The sequence below is a fragment of the Dromiciops gliroides genome, chromosome 3, assembly GCF_019393635.1.
Source record: "Dromiciops gliroides isolate mDroGli1 chromosome 3, mDroGli1.pri, whole genome shotgun sequence".
In the NCBI taxonomy this organism is placed as follows: domain Eukaryota; kingdom Metazoa; phylum Chordata; class Mammalia; order Microbiotheria; family Microbiotheriidae; genus Dromiciops; species Dromiciops gliroides.
This window is the reverse complement of record NC_057863.1, coordinates 406,127,447-406,151,650: the sequence shown is the minus strand read 5'-3', so window position 1 is coordinate 406,151,650 and position 24,204 is coordinate 406,127,447. Positions and strand designations below refer to the sequence as shown.

The 24,204-nt window shown below is 38.5% G+C and overlaps 1 protein-coding gene across 4 annotated transcripts in view; it reads right to left on the bottom strand.

Annotated features, from left to right (window-relative positions):
• Window positions 1–19,809: 19,809 nt before the first annotated feature.
• FTCDNL1 (formiminotransferase cyclodeaminase N-terminal like) overlaps window positions 19,810–24,204 on the bottom strand; it is a 138,065-nt gene continuing 133,670 nt past the window's right edge. For all 4 annotated transcript variants that reach the window (XM_043997319.1, XM_043997320.1, XM_043997318.1 and 1 more), the window contains one exon: window positions 19,810–20,456. In XM_043997319.1, coding sequence (XP_043853254.1) covers window positions 20,029–20,456 — 428 coding nt within the window. In that variant the 3' untranslated portion in view covers window positions 19,810–20,028. The remainder of the gene's footprint in view (window positions 20,457–24,204) is intronic.

Genomic DNA, 24,204 nt, shown 5'->3' with positions numbered 1-24,204 from the left:
CTTCAGACACTTGACACTTACTAGCTGCGTGACCCTGGGCAAGTCACTTAACCCTCATTCTCCTGCAAAAAAAAAGTGTATATGACAGGGATTCAATATTAGGTTGCTGACACCACAAATTACAGAAAGGTTACTTTTAAAGGGCCTCAAAGTAATGATCTGTATGGATCATGCAAAGAAATAGTAAGAACTGTTTAATGTATTATTTCAGGTTGCAAAAATTTAGCACCTACCAAATACCCAGAAAGACACAATCAAGTGGCTAGAATTATACACTAGAAGCTCATTATCTTTCAGAAACTAGTAGAAGACAAATCCTCATATTATAAATACTTAGGGGCAGCTAGGTGGTGCAGTGGATAAAGCACCGGCCCTGGATTCAGGAGAACCTGAGTTCAAATCCCTGGGAATAGGAGGAAGTGCATATCATGGGTATGATCTTGTCTGCTACTAGAGCAATTACAACAGTTATTCTGTGAGACCTCAGAAGAGGAGTTTATAGCCCAATATTTTTATTTTAAGGACAAAAAGTAATCATTTTCTCCATCTACATGATAGTTTGCCATGCATATAATAATAGTAGTATGGGGGCAGCTAGGTGGCGCAGTGGATAGAGCACCGGCCCTGGAGTCAGGAGTACCTGAGTTCAAATCCGGCCTCAGACACTTAACACTTACTAGCTGTGTGACCCTAGGCAAGTCACTTAACCCCAATTGCCTCACTAAAAAAAAAAAAAAAAAAAAAGGAGAAGAAGAAAAGTGACTATAGTCATTAATTCACATTATTTTTGAAGTCATACTCCTACTTTTCTCTCACCTCTCAGAGCCTCTCTTCCCTTATTTCTTACTGATTGGGCCCCATGATGCTCTCTGATTAGCAGCCCAAACCAGGCCTGGCCTGTCTTGAAGTGATCCATATTCTAATTCTACTTTTAACTCCTTGCCTTTCCCTCTTTACCAGCCTCCCATACTGTTGCTGCTGTTCAGTCATTCAGTCATATCCAACTCTTCTTGAGCTCATGGACCATTGCATGCCAGACCCTTCTATATTCTACTATCTCTTGAAGTCTGTCCAAGTTCATAGTTGTTGTTTCCCTGACACTATCTATCTATTTCATTTTCTGCTGCCCTCTTTTCCTTTTGTCTTCAATCTTTCCCAACATGCTGGTCTTTTCTATTTTTATTTTATTTTATTTTATTAAATTTTTTTTGCTGGGCAATTGGGGTTAAGTGACTTGCCCAGGGTCACACAGCTAGTAAGTGTCAAGTGTCTGAGGCCGGATTTGAACTCAGGTCCTCCTGAATCCAGGGCTGGCACTCTATCCACTGTTGCTGTCCCTTGCTGGTCTTTTCTAATGAGTCCTGCCTTCTCATTATATAAGCCAAAGTATTTAAGTTTTAGCTTCAGTATTTGACCTTCCAGTGAATGACTCACATTTATTTCTTTAAGTATTGACTGATTTGATCTTCTTGATGTCTAAAAGACTCTCAAAATTCTTCTCCAGCATCAGTATTAAAAAGCAGCATCAAACAGAACATTACAAAAGTCATTTACTACTGTGTCTCCTGTGCCTAACCTATTCCATTGATCCACCACTCTATTTCTTAGCCAGTACCAAATAGTTTTGATGACAGCCTCTTTATAGTAAAGCTTCAGATTTGATACAGCTAGCCCACCTTCCTGTGCATTTTTTCATCAGTTCCCTTGATATTCTTGACCTTCTGTTTTTCCAGATGAATTTTGTTATTATTTTTTCTGGCTCTATAAAATAATTTGTAGGTAGTCTGATTGGCATGGCACTGGATAAATAAATTAATTTGGGTAAATTGTCATTTTTATTGTATTAGCTCGGCCTATCTATGAGCAATTAATATTTTTCCAATTACATAGATTGGATTTGATTTGTGTGAAAAATGTTTTGTAATTGTGTTCATAGAGTACTTGGGTTTGTCTTGGCAAGTAGACTCCCAGGTGTTTTATATTGTCTACCCTTACTTTAAATGGAATTTCTCTTTCTAACTCTTGTTGCTGAACTTTGTTGGTCATGTATAGAAATGCTGATGATTTATTTCATATCCTGCAACTTTGCTAAAGTTGTTAATTGTTTCAAGTAACTTTTAGTTGATTCTCTAGGATTCTCCAAGTATACCATCATATCATCTGCAAAGAGTTATAGTTTTATTTCCTCCTTGCCTATTCTAATTCCTTTAATTCCTTTTCTTCTCTTATTGCTAAAGCTAACATTTCTAGTACAATATTAAATAATAGAGGTGATAATGGACAACCATGTTTTACCCCTGATCATATTAGGAAGGCCTCTAACTTATCTCCATTACATATAATGCTTGCTGATGGTTTTAGGTAAAACTTTAGTTTTGACTATTGTTGTTATTCAGTCATATCCAACTCTTCATGACCTCATTTTGGTTTTGTTTTGGCAAAGATACTGGAGTGATTTGCCACTTCCTTCTTCAGCTCATTTTACAGATGAAGAAACTGAGGCAAATAGGGTTAAATGACTTGCCCAGCAAGATAAGTCTTCCTGACCCTAGACCAGGGGCTGTATCCACTGATCCACCTAGCTTCTCCCAGCTTAAACTACACGGGCCTTTGTCTGGCAAGGTGTTATCTCTGCTTTTTAGTATACTGTCCAGATTTTTCATAGCTTTCCTTCCAAGGAGCAAGCATCTTTTAATTTCATGGTTTCAGTCACCATCTGCAGTGATCTTTGAGCCCAAGAATATAAAATCTGACACTGCTTCCATTTTTTCTTCCTCTATTTGTCAGAAAGTGACAGGAGCAGTTGCCAAGATCATAGTTTTTCGATGTTAAGCTTCAAGCAAGCTTTTACACTCTCCTCTTTCACCCCTATCAAGAGGCTTTTAAATTCTTCTTCACTTTCTGCCATCAGAGTGGTATCATTTGCATATCTGAGATTGTTGATTTCTCCAGGCAACCTTAATTGTGACTTTTGATTCATCCAGCTTGGCATTTCACATGATATACTCTACATACAAGTTAAATAAATAAGGTAACAATATACAGTCTGGTTATACTCCTTTTCCAATCTGAAGCCAATCACTTGTTCCATATTTGGTTCTAACCGTTGCTTCTTAGCACACATACAAATTCCTCAGGAAACAAGTAATATGATCTGGTACTCCCATCTCTTTGAAGGCTTTGCCACATTTTGTTGTGACCCACACAGTCAAAGATTTTAGTGTAGTCCATGAAGCAGAAGTAGATTTTTTTTTTTCTGGAACTCCCTTGTTTTCTCCTTAATCCAGCAAATGTTGGCAATTTGGTCTCTAGTTCCTCTGCCTCTTCAAAAACAAGCCTGCTCTTTTGCTAATTCTCAGTTCATATATTGCTGAAACCTTGCTGCCATGTGAAGTGAGTACAATTGTTAGGTAATTTTTTTTTTCTTTTTTGGGTGGGGCAGTGAGGGTTAAGTGACTTGCCCAGGGTCACACAGCTAGTAAGTGTCAAGTGTCTGAGGCCGGATTTGAACTCAGGTACTCCTGAATCCAGGGTCGGTGCTCTATCCACTGCGCCACCTAGCTGCCCCAATTGTTAGGTAATTTGAACATTCCTTGGCATTACCCATTTAGGATCAGGACATAGACTGATCTTTTCAATCCAGTGACCACTGTGGAGTTTTCCAAATTTGACAGCATGGTGAATGCAGCACATTAACAACTATAACAACTATTAACAACTATAACAACTATATCTTTTAAATAGCTCAGCTGGAATTTTATCGCCTCCAATGAGCCTAATTGTTACTGTTGCCAACTTGACTTTATTCTTCAGGATGTGTGGCTCTAGATGAGTAACTACACCATCATGGTCATCATTGATATTAAGGTCTTTCTTATGTAGGTTTTTTTTTCCTTTTTTGATTCCTATGGAACATCCCATTTCTTTAATGCCAGGTGTTAGGAAAGGAATCTAATAAAAATATAGGAAACTCTCAGGGTTTGAGGATCTGTGACTTGAATAATAACTGATATTTACTTAGTGTTTTAAAGTTCACAACACATTTCACATATATTATCTCATTTGAGCCTCAAATGAAGGTTCCCTGTGAGCTATGTAGGGTAGGTATTATTATCTCCAATTTACAGATAAGGAAATTGAGCTTCCTTTCTGTGAGGGTCATAAAAATCATTCTGGACAGTATTGTACACAGCTTTGTCTCAATAAAGCTGTTTTTTTTTGTTTGGGGGTTTGTTTTTTGTAAATCCTCCTTTCCCCACCCTACCCCTCCAGAGTCCAACTAAGAATATTTTAGTGATTTCTAGATATTTAAAAATTTCTCACAGAGTTTTCTTTTATTTGTCTTATCTGAGCAGTCACCTAGGCTGCCTAATGAGTCATAGACTTCTCTTGAACTTCCCTCCTGAACATCTATTTAACTTTTTGTTTCTTCCTATAGGATGCAATATCCCAGTCCCTACTACAGGATCATTTCTATGGGGTCAAATTATATGTAACCCCCCCTGCAAGAAAATGGAAAGAACTGAACTCAAGATAAAGCTTCTTTTGACAATCAGAGGAAAAAGCTTTTTTTAAAATCATACTTTGTAAGCTCCTCATGTTAGAAGTTACTTTGTATGAATTTACCTCAAGTCTCTCCAAGTATCCTTAAAAAGGTTTGCTTTTTCTCATCTTCATTATTGCTAGATTATTCAGTGATTTGTCCATCCCCTCAGATGTATAGAGGTAGACATGGTGAGTTCCTCCTATAACTCAAGCTAAAGTGTAGCCCTCTTTTTCCTTTCAATGGGTGTCAGTTTATCAAACTAAATAAATACTTAATTTATGCAATTTGACTCAAATGTGGCAGAGGATATTTGGGGGAAATTGTGCCTTTCCTTGAGTCTAATACAGCTAATTACTCCATTTATATGTGTCACTTGGAATGAGAAGGAAAGGGTGAAGATATATTTGTAACCCCTTACATCTAGGGACAATCAAGGAACAAATGAGAAGAGAGCTGCTCTGAAACTTTTCCTGAAAATTCTAGCATCTATAATAAGACAGTCAGGCACCTGGGCCTCTCTGGAATTTCTAGGAAGTAGACTAAGCTTTCTAGGATCTCCTAGGTGATAAATTCCTAGTTAGTAATAGCACAAGACAAGGGGCCTGGAGCCAATTTGACTCAAAATATGGAAGTGCCTTTTACCAAGGTCAGACAGGAATGGCCCATGCCCCTGATTCAGATAGAAAGCTCATGAAGCGCAAAGAAAAAGCAGTGCTCTCCTCTTGCCAATTCCTCATTTGAGGAGGAAAAAAGACAATGTACTCTCTTTTCTTTCTTTTCCTCTCATCAGTTGACCTTAGAAATGCTTGGTTTTCCTTTGTACAAGTAACCCTCGACACTTGTCATTCAGGAAGGCTCCTTCACATTTAAGTTTAATTACAATGTATCACAATAATGACCATGCAAAATAAATCACTGGGGCAGTGAGGTGGCGCAGTGGATTAAATGCCAGTCCTGAAGTCAGGAAGACTTGAGTTCAAATCCAGCCTCATACACTTAAAAGCTGTGTGACTCTAGGCAAGATACTTAATCCTGTTTGCCTCCATTTCCTTATCTGTAAAGTGAACTGAAGAAGGAAATGGCAAGCTTCTCCAGCATCTTTACCAAGAAAAACCCAAATGGGGTCATAAAGAGTTGGACACAATTGAAACTACTGGACAACAACAATAATCACCAGCATTGATAAAGTGCATTAAATATGTATGAAGTTAGGGGCAGCTAGGTAGCGCAGTGGATAAAGCACTGGCTGTGAATTCAGGAGGACCTGAGTTCAAATTTGGCCTCAGACACTTGACACTTAGTAGCTGTGTGACCCTGGGCAAGTCACTTAACCCTCATTGCCCCACCAAAAACAAAAAAAATGTATGGTTAATTTTGTTCGAAGTTTTGTTTGATGTCATTCCTGAACTCCTCTGTTCTTCATATTTTCTTAGTCATATCACATGACTATTTTCTAACAATTTAAGAAAATTAAATGGAAGATTAGAATCATGTTACTATCCTTCCCATCCCCAAACCCTAAATTTAAAATCCATTCAACAAATATTTATTGTGTAAATACTACATACAAAGTACTAGGGGAGGGGAGACATATAATACCATTGTTCTTAGTCTTTTAGGGCTTACAGTATAATAGGGGAAATAAGACATGCACACAAATAACTATATTATAAGGCAAAATTTATTATACTGGCAAACACCATCCTAACTGAACCCAATGCTCTGCCCCTTTTATAATGTCTAAGTGTAGAGAATAGCCTCACTTGCTCCATGGCTTTATGCACAAGTATCCTATTAGGGAACTAAATGATTCCCCCTAACAGAGGAAAATGTCTTAGGGTGAAATAGAGTAAGACACAGCTGGGGATTATGTCCCTGAAACAATTTAAAAATTAAACTCAAAACTGTTTCTTCCACCACTTTACAAGCAATAGTTTAGCAACTGGAGAGAAGAAATTAGAAAGAGACTTTCCTATGTCGCAGGAGGGCTCTTGATCAATACATTCTTGAACAAAAAAGAGAAAATAAAAAATGTGTTGTATCTAGCCAATTCATGGTTACTTAAAGGCCCAAAATGCTTAAACATAAGGATGATAGAAAAAGGATCTCTTGAAATTGCGTTCAAACTTTCCAAAGTGACCAAGGTAAATATAACTATGCACTAGCTTCTCTAGAACAGACTATTAAGTTTTTATTTCTCTCAAGTTGGTTTTATTTCCAACAATTTTATTTCCATGACTACTCTAATAAAGAAATGAAGAAAATCTCAGTGAGAATTCAACTGCCATTCTGCATTCATGCCAAACCAAGATGTCAGGTGATAGAAACTGTATGTAGCCACAACTTTTCAAGAAAGCCAGCTTTCAGGACACATCGCTCTGAAACCAAGTCTGATCTGGTTACCATAGCAGAAGTAGAATATGTTCTGCATACTGGGCCTGCTCTGTCTCAAATGTTAAAGAGGGAAGGTTTGGAAGCATGAGCCCCAAATGGATCTGAGATGATGCTGAGATGGATTTTCAAGGCCATATTGGTAAAATGCTTCACAGAGTAATACTGAGGAATAAAATACTGTTAACTGGAATCCATTAGTTTGTCAGAATCCAAGTACTGAAGATAGATTGAGTTTTAAAGGGTCCTTGTTGTCCTCCTCCTCCCTTCCAAAGGAGAAATGTTATGAATGCAGGAGTTAGTGACATGAATTTTGAAAAGTGTTCAAGCATGAATTCAGCTGAGGATTTAAGAAGGGAAAAGGAAAGCAGGGCTGGCAGGGTTGTAAAGAGCTCCATTGTGACTTTTGCCCCAACAAGCCATGGAACAGTTTGAGGCTGTGTCTGATTATTTCATACTTTTGTATGTTTCCCTCAGAATTATCTGATAATGAAAGGAATATACTAGTATTTTCTACCCTCTCTTCTTCCTCTGCTGAGTTTCAGGAGCAGGCTAAAGCCAAAGTCTGACTCCAGACCCAGTGCTCTATTTACTGAGCCATCTAGCTGTCCCTATTTATGAATAAGGAGTTGCAAAAAGAGACAGAGACAGTAATACATTAGGAAGAAAAAAAATAGAACAGATACATTGTCTGAATTGCTCATGGCAAGGAGTTTTCTCTCTGTCTGGGGGCTCCTGAGCTATATGAGAGAAAAACATATAAATTCATTGCTATCTTTTATAACCTTGTAAAAGAACAGTATCAAATCATGTGGATCTTGAACACTGAGCCTTCATAGTGACTGACCCATGAGTAGCTTTAGGAGGAAAGAGGCTACGTTAGCAGGAGAGTCCTTCTCCCATTGTCCTCTACTGGCAACATCATTCACTCTATCTGATCCTGGATGAGGAACCAAAGGAAAGTATTGACTAAGGAAACGTAACATCATTGGGGACAGCTAATGAGATGAGTGAATAAAGCATGGTTCAGTTGTTATTGTTTGTCCTTCATTTTCAAAGAGAACTAATAACATCATAGGTGATGTCTTCACTTGTGTGTGAATTGTATTTAAGTAAGGCAGAGGTGCATAAAGTTGTCAGACTCCTCACTCTTCCTAAGTCATTGAAGTCTAGTGGCAGGACAGAAGTGAAGATGTCCAGCAATGGCTTCTGATACAGTGGATCACCCTGTTGTCTTAGATATCTGACCAAATTGTAAGTGTTCCACAGTGCCTGCTCAGTCACCTTCATGGCCATTGGAACAAATTGTTCTTATCCACTCATTCTTCCAGGGGAAATATTCACATGCTTAGGGTAGACATCCTTCTAACTCACTGACAGGTTTAAGGCCAGTTGGTTATGCTCAATATGGTTTAGCCCTTCTGCTCAGATGGTTTACCAGTGTATGGCTGCTGCATATTTTTCAGCTTTTTATATTTATTTATTTATTTTTTGGTGAGGCAATTGGGGTTAAGTGACTTGCCCAGGGTCACACAGCTAGTAGGTGTTAAGTGTCTGAGGTCGGATTTGAACTCAGGTACTCCTGAATCCAGGGCCAGTGCTTTATCTACAGCGCCATCTAGCTGCCCCATTTTTCAGCTTTTTAGAGCCACAGGTCAGAGTTGAGTGAATGGGATGGACTCCAAATTTGGATGAGTAGCCCTTTAAAGGGTTTGTCAAGGTCTCAGACCAGTGGTGCTATTCTTCCTAAATACCCCTATACACCCCAACTACCCCCACAGAGGAGGAATAAGGGAAGCATCTAAGAGGGATTGGTACTTCTGCTAACCTAAACACCTTCAACCCCACCGATAGCTACAAATACAAAGGGAAAAAACAATGTACTTTTACTACTTTGCCCTGATACAGGAAGGCTGTGGGGGAATGATGTCCCAGGTTTCCATCTGGTCTCACCTGATGCACCAGCCTCAACTTTGGCATGGGTAATAATGATGGTGGTGCTAGCTCTCCTGCTGAAGGTACCACAGAATTAGAGGGCAGGGCCAATGATACACATAAAAATGAACAAATGAAGAACTAGACCAAAGGAGTTCCAGCAGACTAAGGTAACTCTCGTCTGACTGCATGTTGCTTGCCTAACACTAAGTCCATACAGCCTCAGCCCCAGATCTTAACTGTACTAGATTTAGTGCCTTTTAGACATGTTCATGGTTCCTTATTTTGATCCTGCTTCTGCTCCCCAACACAGACTTATATTTGTGATCCTTTCAGGTCCTTATACATCTGATTGGCTCTTGAACTTTGGCTTGTGGACACTGCAATTCTCACCAGCAGCTAGCTCCAACTCCATCCCCACCAGAAAGAGTTCAATCAGCACAATTAACACTGTTCAAAGCCTTTTATAGGCTAGGAGTATACTATAATTCAAACCTAGCTGGGTTGGTGATGAATTGTCCTTTTTTCTGAATTTAACAACTAGAAAGTTGTTAAGGCATAGTTGAGAAGCTCTGTTTTAGTTTCTTGGGACACAAACTTAAAGTAAGGAGACAGAAGAGAAGTGTTATCCTTATGAAATCAATTCATATATTCTATATATTTCATATATAGTTTATATGTATATATATATGTGTGTGTGTATAATAATATGTGTGTGTATATAATACATATATATTTCTATTGTGGAATAAACTTGGATTTGTAACATTTGACTAAATCAGAAAGTATCAAAGGCAGTTTGCAAGTTACAAATTGATAGAGAGATGCTCCTAAGGAAGTCATATTTAAAACATGAATAACAGCTAGCCAGCAATTACTCTCAGAAATGGTTGCTAGAAGAAAGCTGCTTCTCTATAAGAATTGAACATTAAGCCTTCATGGTGGTGGTGGTGGTGGTGGTGGTGGGCAGAATAAATTTTCATGAGGATTTTTGTGCCTTAGGTTACAAATGTCCAATATAGCTTTCACTCTCATTGTCCTTTTCTACCATGTGTTAGCACAATAAAAAAATCTACAAAAACCAAGGGAGTTTGAGTATGAAACCAGAAAATCAGCAGGCAGAGAAATAAGCTCGCCTTTCTGGGGTACTGGGCTCACCTATAGCCAGCAAATGAAATCAGCTAGAAACAGGCATCTCCTCATTTCCCATCCTGCACTTATTTTGGACCTCTTTAGTGTCTCCACGATATAAACTCATAATTGGGAAATCTCATCATCTTGCAAGATACAATCAGCCTCATCACTCACACCTCATCAGTACCCTCTGACCCTCTAATTGCAATAGAGAGTCATAAACTTCTACATTTGAGTAGGGAAACAAGACTGATATCTCCTCTGTCATCTCCTCAGACATCTCATTTTCCACATCTGCACTTGTTTTGAACTTCTTTCTACCAGGGAACTTTCCCCTCAAACCCCATCCTAGCCCCTTTCAGCTTGTGTGTGTGTGTGTGTGTGTGTGTGTGTGTGTGTTCTAATACCTATTAGATTGTAAGATCCTTGAGGGCAAGGGTCTTTCTTTTTGGCATTTGTATCCTCAGCACTTAACACAGTACCTAGAACATTGTAGGCACTTAATAAATGTTCATTCACTCAAACAGGGGTCTCCTCTTAGTGCTTGGGACTCACTCTATTTCTGCCTGTATTAAAACAAAACTTCATACTGTCTGAAAGACAAAAGAAACATTCACAGCATAGCAGCATGGATATTCCTGGGTGTCTTACTGTGTGTGTGTGTGTGTGTGTGTGTGTGTGTGTGTGATCATGAAGGGAGTTATGTGTCCAGCTGAGCTACCTGTAGTCTGGGGCAAATGCTGGTATAATAAATCTATGTCACAAAGACAGCAAAAGCTACCTCCAATGGCATGTTTAGAGTTATTCCCTCTTTCCTAAGGTATTTAACTCTCATGGTACCATATACCATATACCATGTGGAAGTAAGGGGGAAAGATGCCTAAGGGAGCTTTGGGGAAAGTAGAAGTCACATCAATGATTATGAAGTTAATGTGCCCATAGGTAACAATGGAAAGATATTGCAAGGGCTTTTGATTTCAATCTAGTCTGAAATCTAGAGCTATACATCAGTCCCGAGTGGAATCTTATTCTATGATGAATTATGAAGAAACTTTATAATAAAAATTTGGTTGACACAAAGGTTAGAGTAAGTTGTGAATGACAATACTTAAGGTTTGATGAAAATAATGCCTGGGATCTCTTTTTTCTTTAAAAAAAAAACCTTTCTCTCTATAAATCATTTATATAGAAGTGTGTGGCAATATTATTTAAATTCTGCTGTATTAATAAAGGAGTGTTTATTTTTAAAAAGAATGAGTGGCACATTAAAGATTTAAATCTAGCTCTGAGAAAAAATATGTCTTGTGGTTGGATAATGCACCACATGAATGAGGAATGTCTTCCACCTGTTGGCAGTGTACTCTAATTTCAGGGAAAGTACTTAAGGTGAGGGAAAGCTGAATCTGCAAACCTGAATTTACTAAGTTATAGCAAATTTTTTGCATATGGTGAGTCATCAGCAAGAATCTTTGATGGAATGATGACCAATTGCTAGAAATAAAAAAAATATATAATCCTCTGGTAAGCAGCATTTTAGTCATTTTTTTCAGAAACAAAAATACATATACCATAATTACTTCATATGTGGAATCAGAAAAACTGAACTTAAACAGTGAAATGAAGAGACCTCTGGATTTGGAATCAAAAGACCTGGGTTAAAATCTCTCCTCTACCACTTGCTGCCTGTATGACCTTGTCAAGTCACTTAATTTCCCTAAGCCTCAATTTTCTCATCTGTAAAATAAGAGGGTTTGACTAGATGGCCTTGGGAATTTCTTTGAGTCCTAACTGCATGATTCTATGATCTTGGCTGTGTTGTGTATTAGCTGTAAGCACTTGGTCAAATCAGGTAACCCCCTCTAAATCTAAGTTTCCTCTTCTGGAAAATGACATGGATGACCAAATGATCTGAGATACCATCTAGCTATAAATCCTGTGAACCTATAATATGATGACCTCCTGCTACATTTGCTTAATAACACAATTAGCACTTTATTCTTTACTATCTTGTCATCTAATGGTTTTATGTCTTGTTTTAATAACTAAATTATGAACTTCCTATTGGCCAGAATTATGTCTCTTATACCTTCCATAGCACATAGAATAGTACTTGATACTTATTAGGGACTTAATAAAATTTTTCCTCAACCAATAAGCATTTGCTAAGTGTTTGTAACATGCAAACCATTGCCTTAGGCGCTGGGGAAACAAAGATTGTAAGGATACATTTTGATTTTCTTTTACTTTGTTCTATCTCCCTTTCCTGCTCTCATTTGAAGGACTTGGCAAGTCTACTGTGAAGAAGGTAGGGAGGTTTGAGGTTTGGAGAAAGCCAGGGTCCTGACCTTCCCAGTCTTATTACAGGCAGTGTTTCACACATTTCCAAGGGGCAGGTGTACAGTGCTGAGGCACCCCTCAGAGAAGCCTGTGCAAGGATGGTAACAACATCAACTGCCACATCTAAAGACGAGTAACTTCTTATTTAATGAAGATGAAGTTGTGGAATTAGAGGAAGCTACAGGACTTGCTCTGGGGCAGCTAGGTGGTGCAGTGGCTAGAATGCTGGGTCTTAAGTCAGAAGGATTCATCTTCCTGAGTTCAAATCTGGCCTCAGACACTTATGAGCTGTGTGACCCTAGGTAGCCCACAACCTTGTTTGCTTCAGTTTCCTCATCTGTAAAATGAACTGGAGAAGGAAATTGCAAACCACTCCTGTATCTTTGCCAAGAAAACCACAAAGGGAGTCACAAAGAGTTAAACACAACTGCAAAAAGATTGAACAGAACTTGCTCTAGCATAGTGACCAGCTGCAAATAGAACTGGTTAAAGAAGGATAGATGTCCATGAACAGGAAAGGGTGGGTGGAAGACTTGGGAAAATGTTTGGGCCAAGCTAATGGGAGTAGCCTAATTGACAAAGTGAGACTGTATCCAAAAGGGAGAGTTAGCAAAGATTTTAGTGGACTGATGGGTGAATTCATGGGGCATTTTTGACCCTACATGGCTACTTTTTATAGCATAGAATGGACTGTATGAATGAACACCTTGAGACTACCATTTAGACACCCTACCTCTAGGCAAGCCACCATTAATATTTTTCCCACTTACTCCAGAGAGATAAGTCAGCTCCTGTCTGACTGAAAGGTTTATAAATACATAGATGAAGTAAAGACTGATAAAGAAGAAAACAAAGAGACAAGACAATGGGGAGCTGACAAAGAGAACAGACCAATTGTCTGTCATTCATTAGGAACTCTGATGATCCTGCAGATTCTCTGCTTCTATCTCTGTGTCTCCATTCTCTCTGCTTAGACTGCCAGAGGGCTTGTTCCCATGCCAAGAACCTTGGAGGATAAACAGGTTCTGATGTTTAGGCCTCTGCTCCAACTCCCAAATCATGCTAAACTAACCTACATCAATGCTTTATGGGACCAAACCTGAAAATACACATAAATTAAAGGGAAGCAGCCAATTGATCAAAATTCAGACTAGGTACTCTGGGTACATCCCACATGCATAGGAACATTTGCTTTAACCATAGCTGAATAGTTACAGATGTTTTATTAGAGATTGTTCTTAGTAATTGTTCATACCTATGAAAAATAGATTTTCTTAAAAGCCATGTGCAGGCTTGCTTAAAACAATAAGCCCTTCTAGCCCCCAGAGCACAACATGCTCTGGTTGTGCAGTCTGGATTCTTATCAGACAAATTCTGTGCTATGCCCCAAAGTTTCTGTGGAAGTACAAACAACCAAGTCAAAGAAATGCTTTAAGAAAGCGAAGCATTGGAGCACGTAGCCTGTCAGTGAGATCCTCATATTCCCACAAAGTAAACAGTAACACGAGAATATTTATACTAAACAAAACTATATATCAAGCCTGCTTTTGCTCAGCCAGAGGGAATGATAAATTCCTTGCAGATCTCTATTATAGTGGTCCTTTGTTGACCACAGACTCCACTTCCGAGATGGTAGAAACTAATTACAGTTCAAGGCTTTCTTTTCATGTCAAGCAAAGACAGTATCACTCCCTCCCATTTTTTGCCTTTTTTACAGCTGCATTTTACTTAACCCACCTTTCATTGAAGTGTTTTTATTTCTTATGATCCAATTCCAAATTTGTTAGAAAAAATAGCAACCACAAAATATTTATCACTCCCAGACTTGCTTTCTTCTCTCCTTGGCCTTCTTAAAAGAAATCAAAGTTTAAAGTTTTAAGTTGGGTAGGGTAAAAAATACCAAGCAGTTGACAGAGGATAGATTCTTTATTTTTTCCATGTCAATTTGATTTTGTTTTGGCATGGGCGCAAATGGTGAGCAAAATTAACCTCGGAGGCACTGGGAGCTAAATGGGATGATTCCATCTTCCATATAATACCCATTTTATGCCCAAATGAAAAAAAATTGAAGAAACAATTAGGTCTACTTATTTTAGCTTTTACATAAGCACTTCACATGGGATAGGGCATATATCAAAGATTAGCTCATTTTAGCAGATTTTCTCCCACATTCACAATTCTTAATAAATACCAGACCAAGTAGGATGATCATTATGATATTAATCCTAAACTTATCCCACCCTACCTCCTTCTTAGCATTGTTCAAGGCTCTATTTGCCAGATCTGTGTGGAAGGAACTGGTAACATCTGCATCCAACTATAGAAGTTTGAGAGAATGGAGAGTTGGTCCAAGGAGATTTGATAGAGAAATATTGTAAAGATAAAGAAAAAGGGAAAAGAAGAGCAGAGAAGGAAAAGGAGGACTGGGGTACACAGTTCATGCTGTTTATGAATCTACCGGTTTTGCAAAGTTCTATTATTTGTAATTCAAGAATAATAGGCTAATACGATTTTTAAATGCACACAATTGCCTCAAGTTTCCAATTTGATGCATGGTATTTATGTTTGGTTTTTAAAAAATAAACACAACTAAATCTCACACACAGTAAATGAAGTCAACTTAAGAGATAAAAGTAGAAAAAGGAAACATTATCTACTTTCTCCATGTATATTTATATGTCCACTTGAGCTACAGATTCTATTTTCTTAAACATTCATGAATCAATTAATAAAATTCCCTTATTTGGGGTATTAAGATCTAACAGGGCCTGCTCCTAGAAAGCAGTTTGGTATGCACTGAACATCACTGAAAGTCATCAAAAAGTAAATTAACTTCTACACAATTTGATATGATTTTCATACTAAGTCCAAATCAATGACTTATCATATTGTAGCCCTAGACTAGATCTGCAAAGCATTTCTAGAGGAGTGGAAAGTTAGGTGCCACTCTTCCCCATATGTCACACAATGTACATTGACCTATCTGGTCAAATGGGAAAGATGTTTCACACTTGACAACTGGGAACACAGATGACAAATACCTAGATACCATGACTGTTCCACTGTTTTTCCTTCCACTTTTTATTTATGATGATAAACAACCCAAAGAAAACAAAATCACAATCCTGGCAAGAGAACCAAGTGCTTGGGTCCAAGGCTTAAATACAAAACATACAGAACATTAGGGTAAATAACAAGATACTGTCTAAGGAATAAGTGAGTTCATCTTCTTTTGTAGTCCCTTCAAAGAAATTCACATCATGTGCTGTTACCAGACAAGTTTCATAATCTTTCTTGCTAAACAAAGGTGATCAAAAAGTCTGTTATGAAATTCCATTCAGTTATAGCTAGACAGGAGCACCATGGAAAATCATGGGTACAATTCAATATAAATTCTGTGTATTTACAGATGATCTCCAAAGATTTCAAAGCACTTTAAAGACACTAATTGTCACAACAAGATGTACTCCACATGTTGGCTTCTTTCTCCTGAAACTTCTTCCAACAAATGTCATTCTCCTTACTCAATAGCAATGTATTCCTTCATAACTCAAATTTCTCATTTATATACTTTGCATCACTTAAAATGAACCAATAAATCAATCAATTAGTTCAGTTCAGCACCTGTCACATGCTAGGCACTGTACTAGGTGCCTAGGGATCAATATATAAAGAATGAAACAATCCCTTTCATAAGCATGGTCAGTAGAAGGAGCAGTAGAGCATAATGACATAAACCCTGAGAGTCAGAAGACCTTGGTTTAGTCCCAGGTCCAATGCTTCCTGGCTGTGGGACTATGAGCAAGACTCGGCTTCTCCATCTATAAAATGGGGATAATAAGACTACCTACCTCAAATAGTAGTGATGAAGAAAGTAGTTTTTAAACTCAATCCATCCATAATTATTTATTGAGTTGTAAACTTTAAATCATTTGTAAAGATGCTGTTGTGGTTCCCCATATGAACTCAACATAAGACAAACCCTGCTCTCAAGATTACCACCAAAGTACACAGAATGCTATAATGAAGGACAAGACAAATATGAAAATAGAAAGTGGAGTGTTTTTTACAACTCTCCCCACCCCTCAATCATGAAATTACAGAGTTGGAATAGAGGGACCTCAGAAGTCATATAGTGCAACCTCTCCCCAAGGTTGGAAAGTCCCGCCTACCACATCCCCTGGCAGTGGTTATGTTGTTCTGAGTTGTGTTAGGTTACACTATTAAGTAAATTATGCTATTTATTATATGAAAACCCCCTCTATATTTCAATGGTTTCTGAATAGTTTTTTTAAAGTATCTATTAAAACTAGATAATCATCTACCCTAAAGATGGCCTGACTTACTCACACTAATCAGATAGGCAGTTGGGTGGTAACTTGGATAGAGTACTAGACCTGAAGTCAAGAAGACCTGAATTCAAATCCAGCCTCAGATACTTATTAGCTCTGTCACCCTGAGAAAGTAATTTAACCTCGCTCAGCCTCAGTTTCCTCATCTGTAAAATGAGAAGAATAATAGTACAAAGCTCCCAGGGTATGTAGATAAAATAAAATAATATTTTTAAATGCTCTATAAAACTTAAAGAGTTATAAATGCTAGCAACTGTTACTATTATTAAAGGAATTAATATAGTTCATTATTTGCTAAAGATAGTAATAATATTCAGGACTTGAATTATTATGGAGCAATCAATGATTTACATACTCATTCCCTATACTCTTCAGCCTTCCCTTCTTCCAGGAGAAGGTCTAATTTTTGTATTTTGGGTAATTTAAATTTCTAAATGTAGGTTCTAATCTGTCCCCCCAGTTTTGGGGGGAAACTGACTAAAATCACTGATAAACAAGTTTAGGTTTTTAAGGGTTTATTGAAAGATAGTAAGAGAAAGAGAAAGATTGAGAACAGAATTCCTACAACCTGGTAATCCTATCTTTCCTCCACTCCCCTGTGAAGTCCTCTGGAGTCTAGCCTCCACCACGGCCAGGTCAGGAACCAAAAGAGCGACTCCTCCGCCAGTGTCTGCTACCTACTTCATGTGTGTTCCTCCCAGAAATGGGAGGCTCTTCAAGTTGATTGGCTGGTAGCCTTGATAGACAGTACCCATGAGCAAATGTCACTTCCTGATGACAAAGAAAAGCCACATGGCCTTGCCCTCAGAGGCCTTCTCCTCATGGTGCAGCTTTCCTGCAGTAAGTCTCCAGCAAGTGGCATCATTCCAATCATTACAATTTGTATCTCCAGAGACTAACAAGTCCTTAATAAAAGCCTGTTGGTTGATTGCCAAACTTCATTACATCCTATATCTCTTACTGCATATCACCTCACAACCCTTTGCCTTTTCACTGACTATCTCCCATGCCTCAATGGTTCTCCCTTCTCTCCTCTGCCTCTTAGATTCCTTCAAAACTCAAGTTAAATCCTATCTTCTACAAAAGACCTTTCTCAGTTCCTCCTTATCCCATGCTTGCACCTACCTTCTGAGTTTACCTCTCTTTAATATATATGTGTGTGTATGTATGTATGTATATATGCCACTATATATGTGATATATAACATTATATATACTATACACTGTCATTAAATATCTGCCATTAAATTATATATATATATATATATATAACTATACTACCATTATATTTTATGCTCTATTATACTATATGTATATATATATGTGTATATATTTGTGTATGCACACTTAGATGTATATGTGTACATATGTATGTATAAGTGTATGTATGTGTATATGTGTGTGTGTGTGTGTATTATATTTACAACCACACAATTTGTTCTTCATTCGAAGAGGACCAATGACAGTATGGCATTATGTCTTGACTCGTGTGAATTGAATTTAAGAAAGGCAGAGTTGCACAAAGTCATGAGCCTCATTCTCTCTTCTAGAGTCATTGAAGTCCAGGGATGTAGTAGGTGACTTTGGTGTCTTTGATTTCTGACATAGCTCTTATCATTCATGGCACCTGCTAAAGCTGCCTTCATGGCCATTGGAACAAACTGTTCTCACCCATCCATTCTACCAGGGAGCATTTTCAAACGCTTAGGGTAGACATCCCACTAACTCACAGACAGGTTTGGAACCTGTTTTAGTTACCCATAATCTGGTTTAGCCTGTCTGCTAGATGATTTACTGGAGTGTGACCACTACATATGCTACCCCTTCTTAGAACAGCCAAAGGTGGATGAGCAATTTTTCAAAGGGCTCAGCAAGCAGTCACATAACAGGTGTGAGTCCTTCAGGAATACTCCAGAATATATACATATACATATATATATATACACACACACATACATATTCCCATAATGCACATACATATACACATACAAATACATGTGTGTACACACACATATACACATATGCATATCTATACATATCCACACACATATGTACATAGTTGCTTGCATGTTGTCTCCTTTGTTAGAATGTGAGCTCTTCAAGGGCAGTGACCGTGCTTTGCCTTTCTTTGTATCTATCGTATTTAGCACAGTGCCTCTCACCTAGTAAATGCTTAATAAATGTGGATTGACTGGCTGACTGACTTTCACAATCCTCCACCTTCTGGTATTCACTGAAACCCAACTTCCTCCTCAACATATCGCATCCCTTGGCACTCTTTGAAAGGTTTCTGTTCTTTCTGCCACAGCTACTTACATTCAGGGTTGGGAAGAGAAATTGGCATATTCCTTGCTTCCCATTTCAGACCCTCTTTTGCCATCATGACTCAGCAACTACTTCTCCTCCCTTAAAGTTCACTCCAACCTCTCTAGATCCTTGGTGCTATACTTGCATCCCTCCAAATCACTCAGACTCTGCAACAGTAATTTTGGCATCTGGCTTAATCTTATTTTCCATCCCAATGCCTGAACTTTCAAATATCACAGAGTCAGTTCTATCTCCTCAACTTTTGTGATTTCCATAGCCAATACTTCTCAATCACAAGGAAGTGGTCAAAGCTGAAGTGCATCCATCTCTCACTCATTTGGCCACAGGTGATAGAATTCCTAGGGATGACTCTTATTTATGTAATCTTTTAGGGCACATTTCCTTTTTGTCTCATAAATAGTCACAATATTTTAAGGTTCAAAAAGTGTTTTACATATATTACCATCAAACATCACAACATCCCTGTAAAACAAGTATTCCATATGTTCTAATATCTCCTTAATGAATGAGGAAACGGAGGTATGAAGAGTTTAGGTAATTTGTCTATGGTCACATCAAAAGTAAATGTCAGATGGAAAATTTGAACCCAGGTCTCTCTTTTCTCCAAGAGCAGCATTTTATTCACCACTATACATGTAATGTTAGAAGGTACTGAGAACCTGCTGGAAGCAGAAGGTATTATTAATTTGATAGGTACAGCAGAATGAACAATTAAGTAAACAAATAAAGAGTTTATCTTTGTCTTTATATCAATTAGTGATTATACTTACATTTTCTTTTCTTTTTCTTCTAAGATCCTTCATAACTACCACACAGTAGCTAAGTGTTCTTAATAATCATAGCAAAATCACAAGGCCATTTTTTGTTGACATTTACAGATACCATTTTCCTATCACAGCTGCAATCCAACCCCCGTTGGCATCTTCTTTTCATTCTTACTGAATGAAGAAAGGGTTTGGTAGAGGTTGATGCTTTCCCTTTAATGCAAAAACAGCATCTGCTGGAGTCACATGAAAATGCCCTCCCTTTTCTTCCAGAATTCTCCAATCTTTTCCCTTAGAGCATATTCAGCACAGTCTTTACACTCCTGAGGTGTAAACCCAACCAATGCTGTTCCAATGGTGCTAATTCCCTGATCATGAGCCAGCTTTTTAATTTGAGCCTCTAGCGATTGAGGAGAAATATAAGAATACTGATGCCCAAGAATACAATATGTCATATATCCTGTTTTTTCCATAGGTTTTGGATCTTCAAAACTCTCTACATTACAAGCAATTTCAATTTTCCCATTATGGGGAAAAGCCATAGCTTGAACACCCTTTAGTCCACCCACATTGGAGCCTCTGATAGCACTTGCAATCTTTTTTCCTGTAGCCAGATCTTGAGAGTCAATCGTCACATTGCAGTTCATCACATAGGGGCTAGCACCAATACCTATAACCATAAGAAAATGATATTAGTAAATAAGAACACATTCCCATTTGGAGTATTTCAAGAATCTTCTCTTTAATTTGTTGTGATTGTCAATAAAACACTTTCTTTGCCCTGCTTTCACCATGAAATAATATAGAATGCCATCATTAATATTCCTTCTTTTCAGTGACTCACAACTTTCTAAAATATTATCTTTTTACCTGAGCAAAGTTCACATAGCTTTTGGAGCTAACAGCAGGCATAAGGAAATTATATTGATTTAAAAGACAGTTGGAGGGGCAGCTAGGTAGCTCAGTGGATAGAGCACTGGCCCTGGATTCAAGAGGCCCTGAGTTCAAATCCGGCCTCAGATACTTGACATTTACTAGCATGTGTGACCCTGGGCAAGTCACTTTATCCCAATTTCCCCACCCCCAAAAAAGGCAGTTGGAGGCTTTTTTTCTGCCTAGACAATTACAAAAGATGGGAGACTTTCCAAAGGGCTAAGACATGGATTCTTAACCTGAGATTAACTGATCTCTCTAGGGGCACATGGATAGATTTTAGCCATCTATGAATTTGGATGGGAAGAAAGTTAAGTCTTAATTTTCACTAACCTCCTTTGTAATTCTATACTATTTCATGTATTTAGAAACATAATTCAAGCTTCATCAGTCTGCCAAGTGGGTCCATGACACACACAAAAAGTTTAAGACCCTCTGAGCTATGAGGAAAGGTACAACCTTCCTACCTCAGATCTCTCCCCTCTCCAATCCATTTTCTTTTTTTTTCAGGGCAATGAGGGTTAAGTGACTTGCACAGGGTCACACAGCTAGTAAGTGTCAAGTGTTTGAAGCCGGATTTGAACTCAGATACACCTAAATCCAGGGCCGGTGCTTTATCCACTATGCCACCTAGCTGCCCCCTCTCCAATCCATTTTCTACAGAGCTGCTAAAGGGAGTTACCTAAATCAAACATCTGACCATGTCACTCTCCTACTCAGAAGATTCCAGAGCCCCCAGAGATATCATCAAATAGCAAACTTTCACAAAATAGTCTTCAACTTCCATCTAATGCCCTCCCTATGTGCTGGTTCAAATGATAAAAGGAGTCACAGAAAGATCAAATGGAGCCGTGTTATGCATAAGGGGAGGCAGACAGGAACTTTGCTTTGGTCATATTTAAAAGTGGGTGCCATGGGGGGCAGCTAGGTAGTGCAGTGGATAAAGCACTGGCCCTGGATTCAGGAGGACCTGAATTCAAATTCAGCCTCAGAGACTTGATACTTACTAGCTGTGTGACCCTGAGCAAGTCATTTAACCCTCATTGCCCACCCCCAAAAAATTGGGTGCCATGCACTGACTCTATGTATATAAGCCTCAGAGTTTTTCCCCATTGCTAGTGAAGATAGCTTCTTCCCCTATTCCTGAGTGAATCACTGTCCCATGCCAGCAGCAGGTTGGTCAACAAGCATTTATTAAACACTTACTACATGCTAGGCACTGTGTTAAGCTCTAAGTAAACAAAGAAAGGCAAAAATAATCCCTTCCCATTGTTAAGGGCTAAAATTCTAGCTAGTCTGTCTAAAATATCTAATGAGTGGTCGCCAATAAATTACAAGCTTTAGCAAGAGTTAGACTTTTAAGCATTTATTAAGGAGAATAAGAGTTTGGTAAAGAGAGAGAAAAAAGGCCTAGATTCCTATCTATTAAAGGGAGAGCACATTTCTAGCTCCCTTCTCCGCCAGCGTCCAAAGGAAAGCGCCCCAGAGTCAGCGCCAGTCTCTTCCTTCCTCCTCCCACTAGTCTGCGTCACTTCCTCCCCGCCAAAGAAAAGACTCCTGGTCTTGCCCTCAAAGACCTTCGCTTCATGGGCAGAACTCTTCTACAGTAAGTATCCAGCAGGTGGCGTCATTCCAATCGTTACACCATAAGTAATTAACATTCTAACGGGAGAAATAACCTATAAATAATTACATACATACATGATTTATACAGAGTGAATGGAAGATAATCCTGGAGAAGTCACTAGCATCTGGACAGCCAGGAAAGACCTCCTGCATAAGGTAAGATTTGAGCTGAGTTTTAAAAGAAGCCAAAGAAACTAAGAGAAAAGGGTTGAAGAGGGGAAAACTCTGGGCATGGGGATTTCAAAGGGATAGTTAGGCAATAGACTGTTATGTGTGAGGAATAGCAAGTAAACCAGTGTGACTGGATTGGAGACTTCCTGGAGGGGAACAAAGTATGAGGTAAAAAGAGACCATGCTATGAAGAGCTTTAAATGCTAAACAGAAGCCTTTATTTTTTTATTTTTGGGGGCGATTGGGAGCTACTGGATATCACTGATCAAGGGAGTGACATTGTCACAAGTATCTCTAGAAAAATTACTCTAGCAGCTGGGTGGAGAATGCATTGGAATAAGGAGACTTGGGATGGGTAGAGCAACCAGAAGGCTATTAGAGTAGTCCAAGTAAGAGGTGATAAGGGCCTGAACTTGTTGTACCACCTAACTGCTCCTCTACCCCCTTTAAAAGAAATGGATTAAAGGTGGTTGTTTCTGTTGTTTAGTTGTTTTCCAGTCATTTCAGGCTCTTTGTGACCCCATTTGGAGTTTTCTTGCCAAAGATACTACAGTGTTCTGCTATTTCCTTCTCCAGCTCATTTAAAATGAGGAAATCAAGACAAATAATGTTAAGTGACTTGGCCAGGGTCTCCAAGCTGGTAAGCATCTGAGGCCAGATTTAAACTCATGAAGATGAGTGTTCCTGACTCTAGGCCCGGTGCTCTATCCACTGTGCCACCTAGCTGCCCTGGTGGTTTTATAAGTGGAGAGAAAGTGACAGATACAACAGATGGTATGAAGGTAAAAGTGATAAGATCTGGCAAAGGACTGGGTGATGTGGGATGAGTCAGGGTGAGGAAGTGATGCTGAAGTTTTGAGCCTAGGTATCCAGGAGGATGGTGGTACCTTCAAAAGCAATAGGGAAGTTTGAAAGAAATGAAGCTTGGAACAGGATACCTATGAGACAACCAGTTCAAGATGTTCAAAGGGCAATTGGTGATGTGGACTCTAGCTCAGGACTGTAATATAGATCTGGAAATTATCTGCATATAATACTTAGAACCCATTCAAGTTGATGAGATCATGAAGATAGTTTACAGGGAAAGGAAAAGAGATCTCAGGAAAGAGATTTGGGGGATAAACATGGTTAATCAATATGATGTGGATGACTAACCAGCAAAGGTGACTGAGAAGGAACAGGTGGACCAAAAAGAAGTAAACCAAGAGAGATCAATGGCATGAAAACCTGTAAAGGACATGGAAGAATGCTACAGATCACTAATAAAAAAGAAATATTAATAAAAAATACCCTAAGGTTTTGCCACAAACTCCACAAGCTGGCAAAGATGATAAAATATGGGAATAGTCAGTGTTGAAGGAAGTAAATAAGCATTTCTAAGAGCATACTTTGTGTCTGGTACTATGTTAAGAACTTTACATTATTTACAATATGATCTCATTTGATCCTTAAAACAACTATGGGGGTGGATACTAATAATGTCCCAATTTTACAGTTGAAGAAACTGAGGTAGACAAAGGTTAAATGACTTTCCCAGGGGCCATATAGTTATTAAGTGTCTGAGACTGGATTTGAACTCAGACCTAACACTCTATCCCCTGTACAACCCAGCTGAGGAAATTAGGTACACTAATTCATTGTTGGTGGAACTGTTAATCAATATAACCATTTTGTCAAGCAACCTGGAA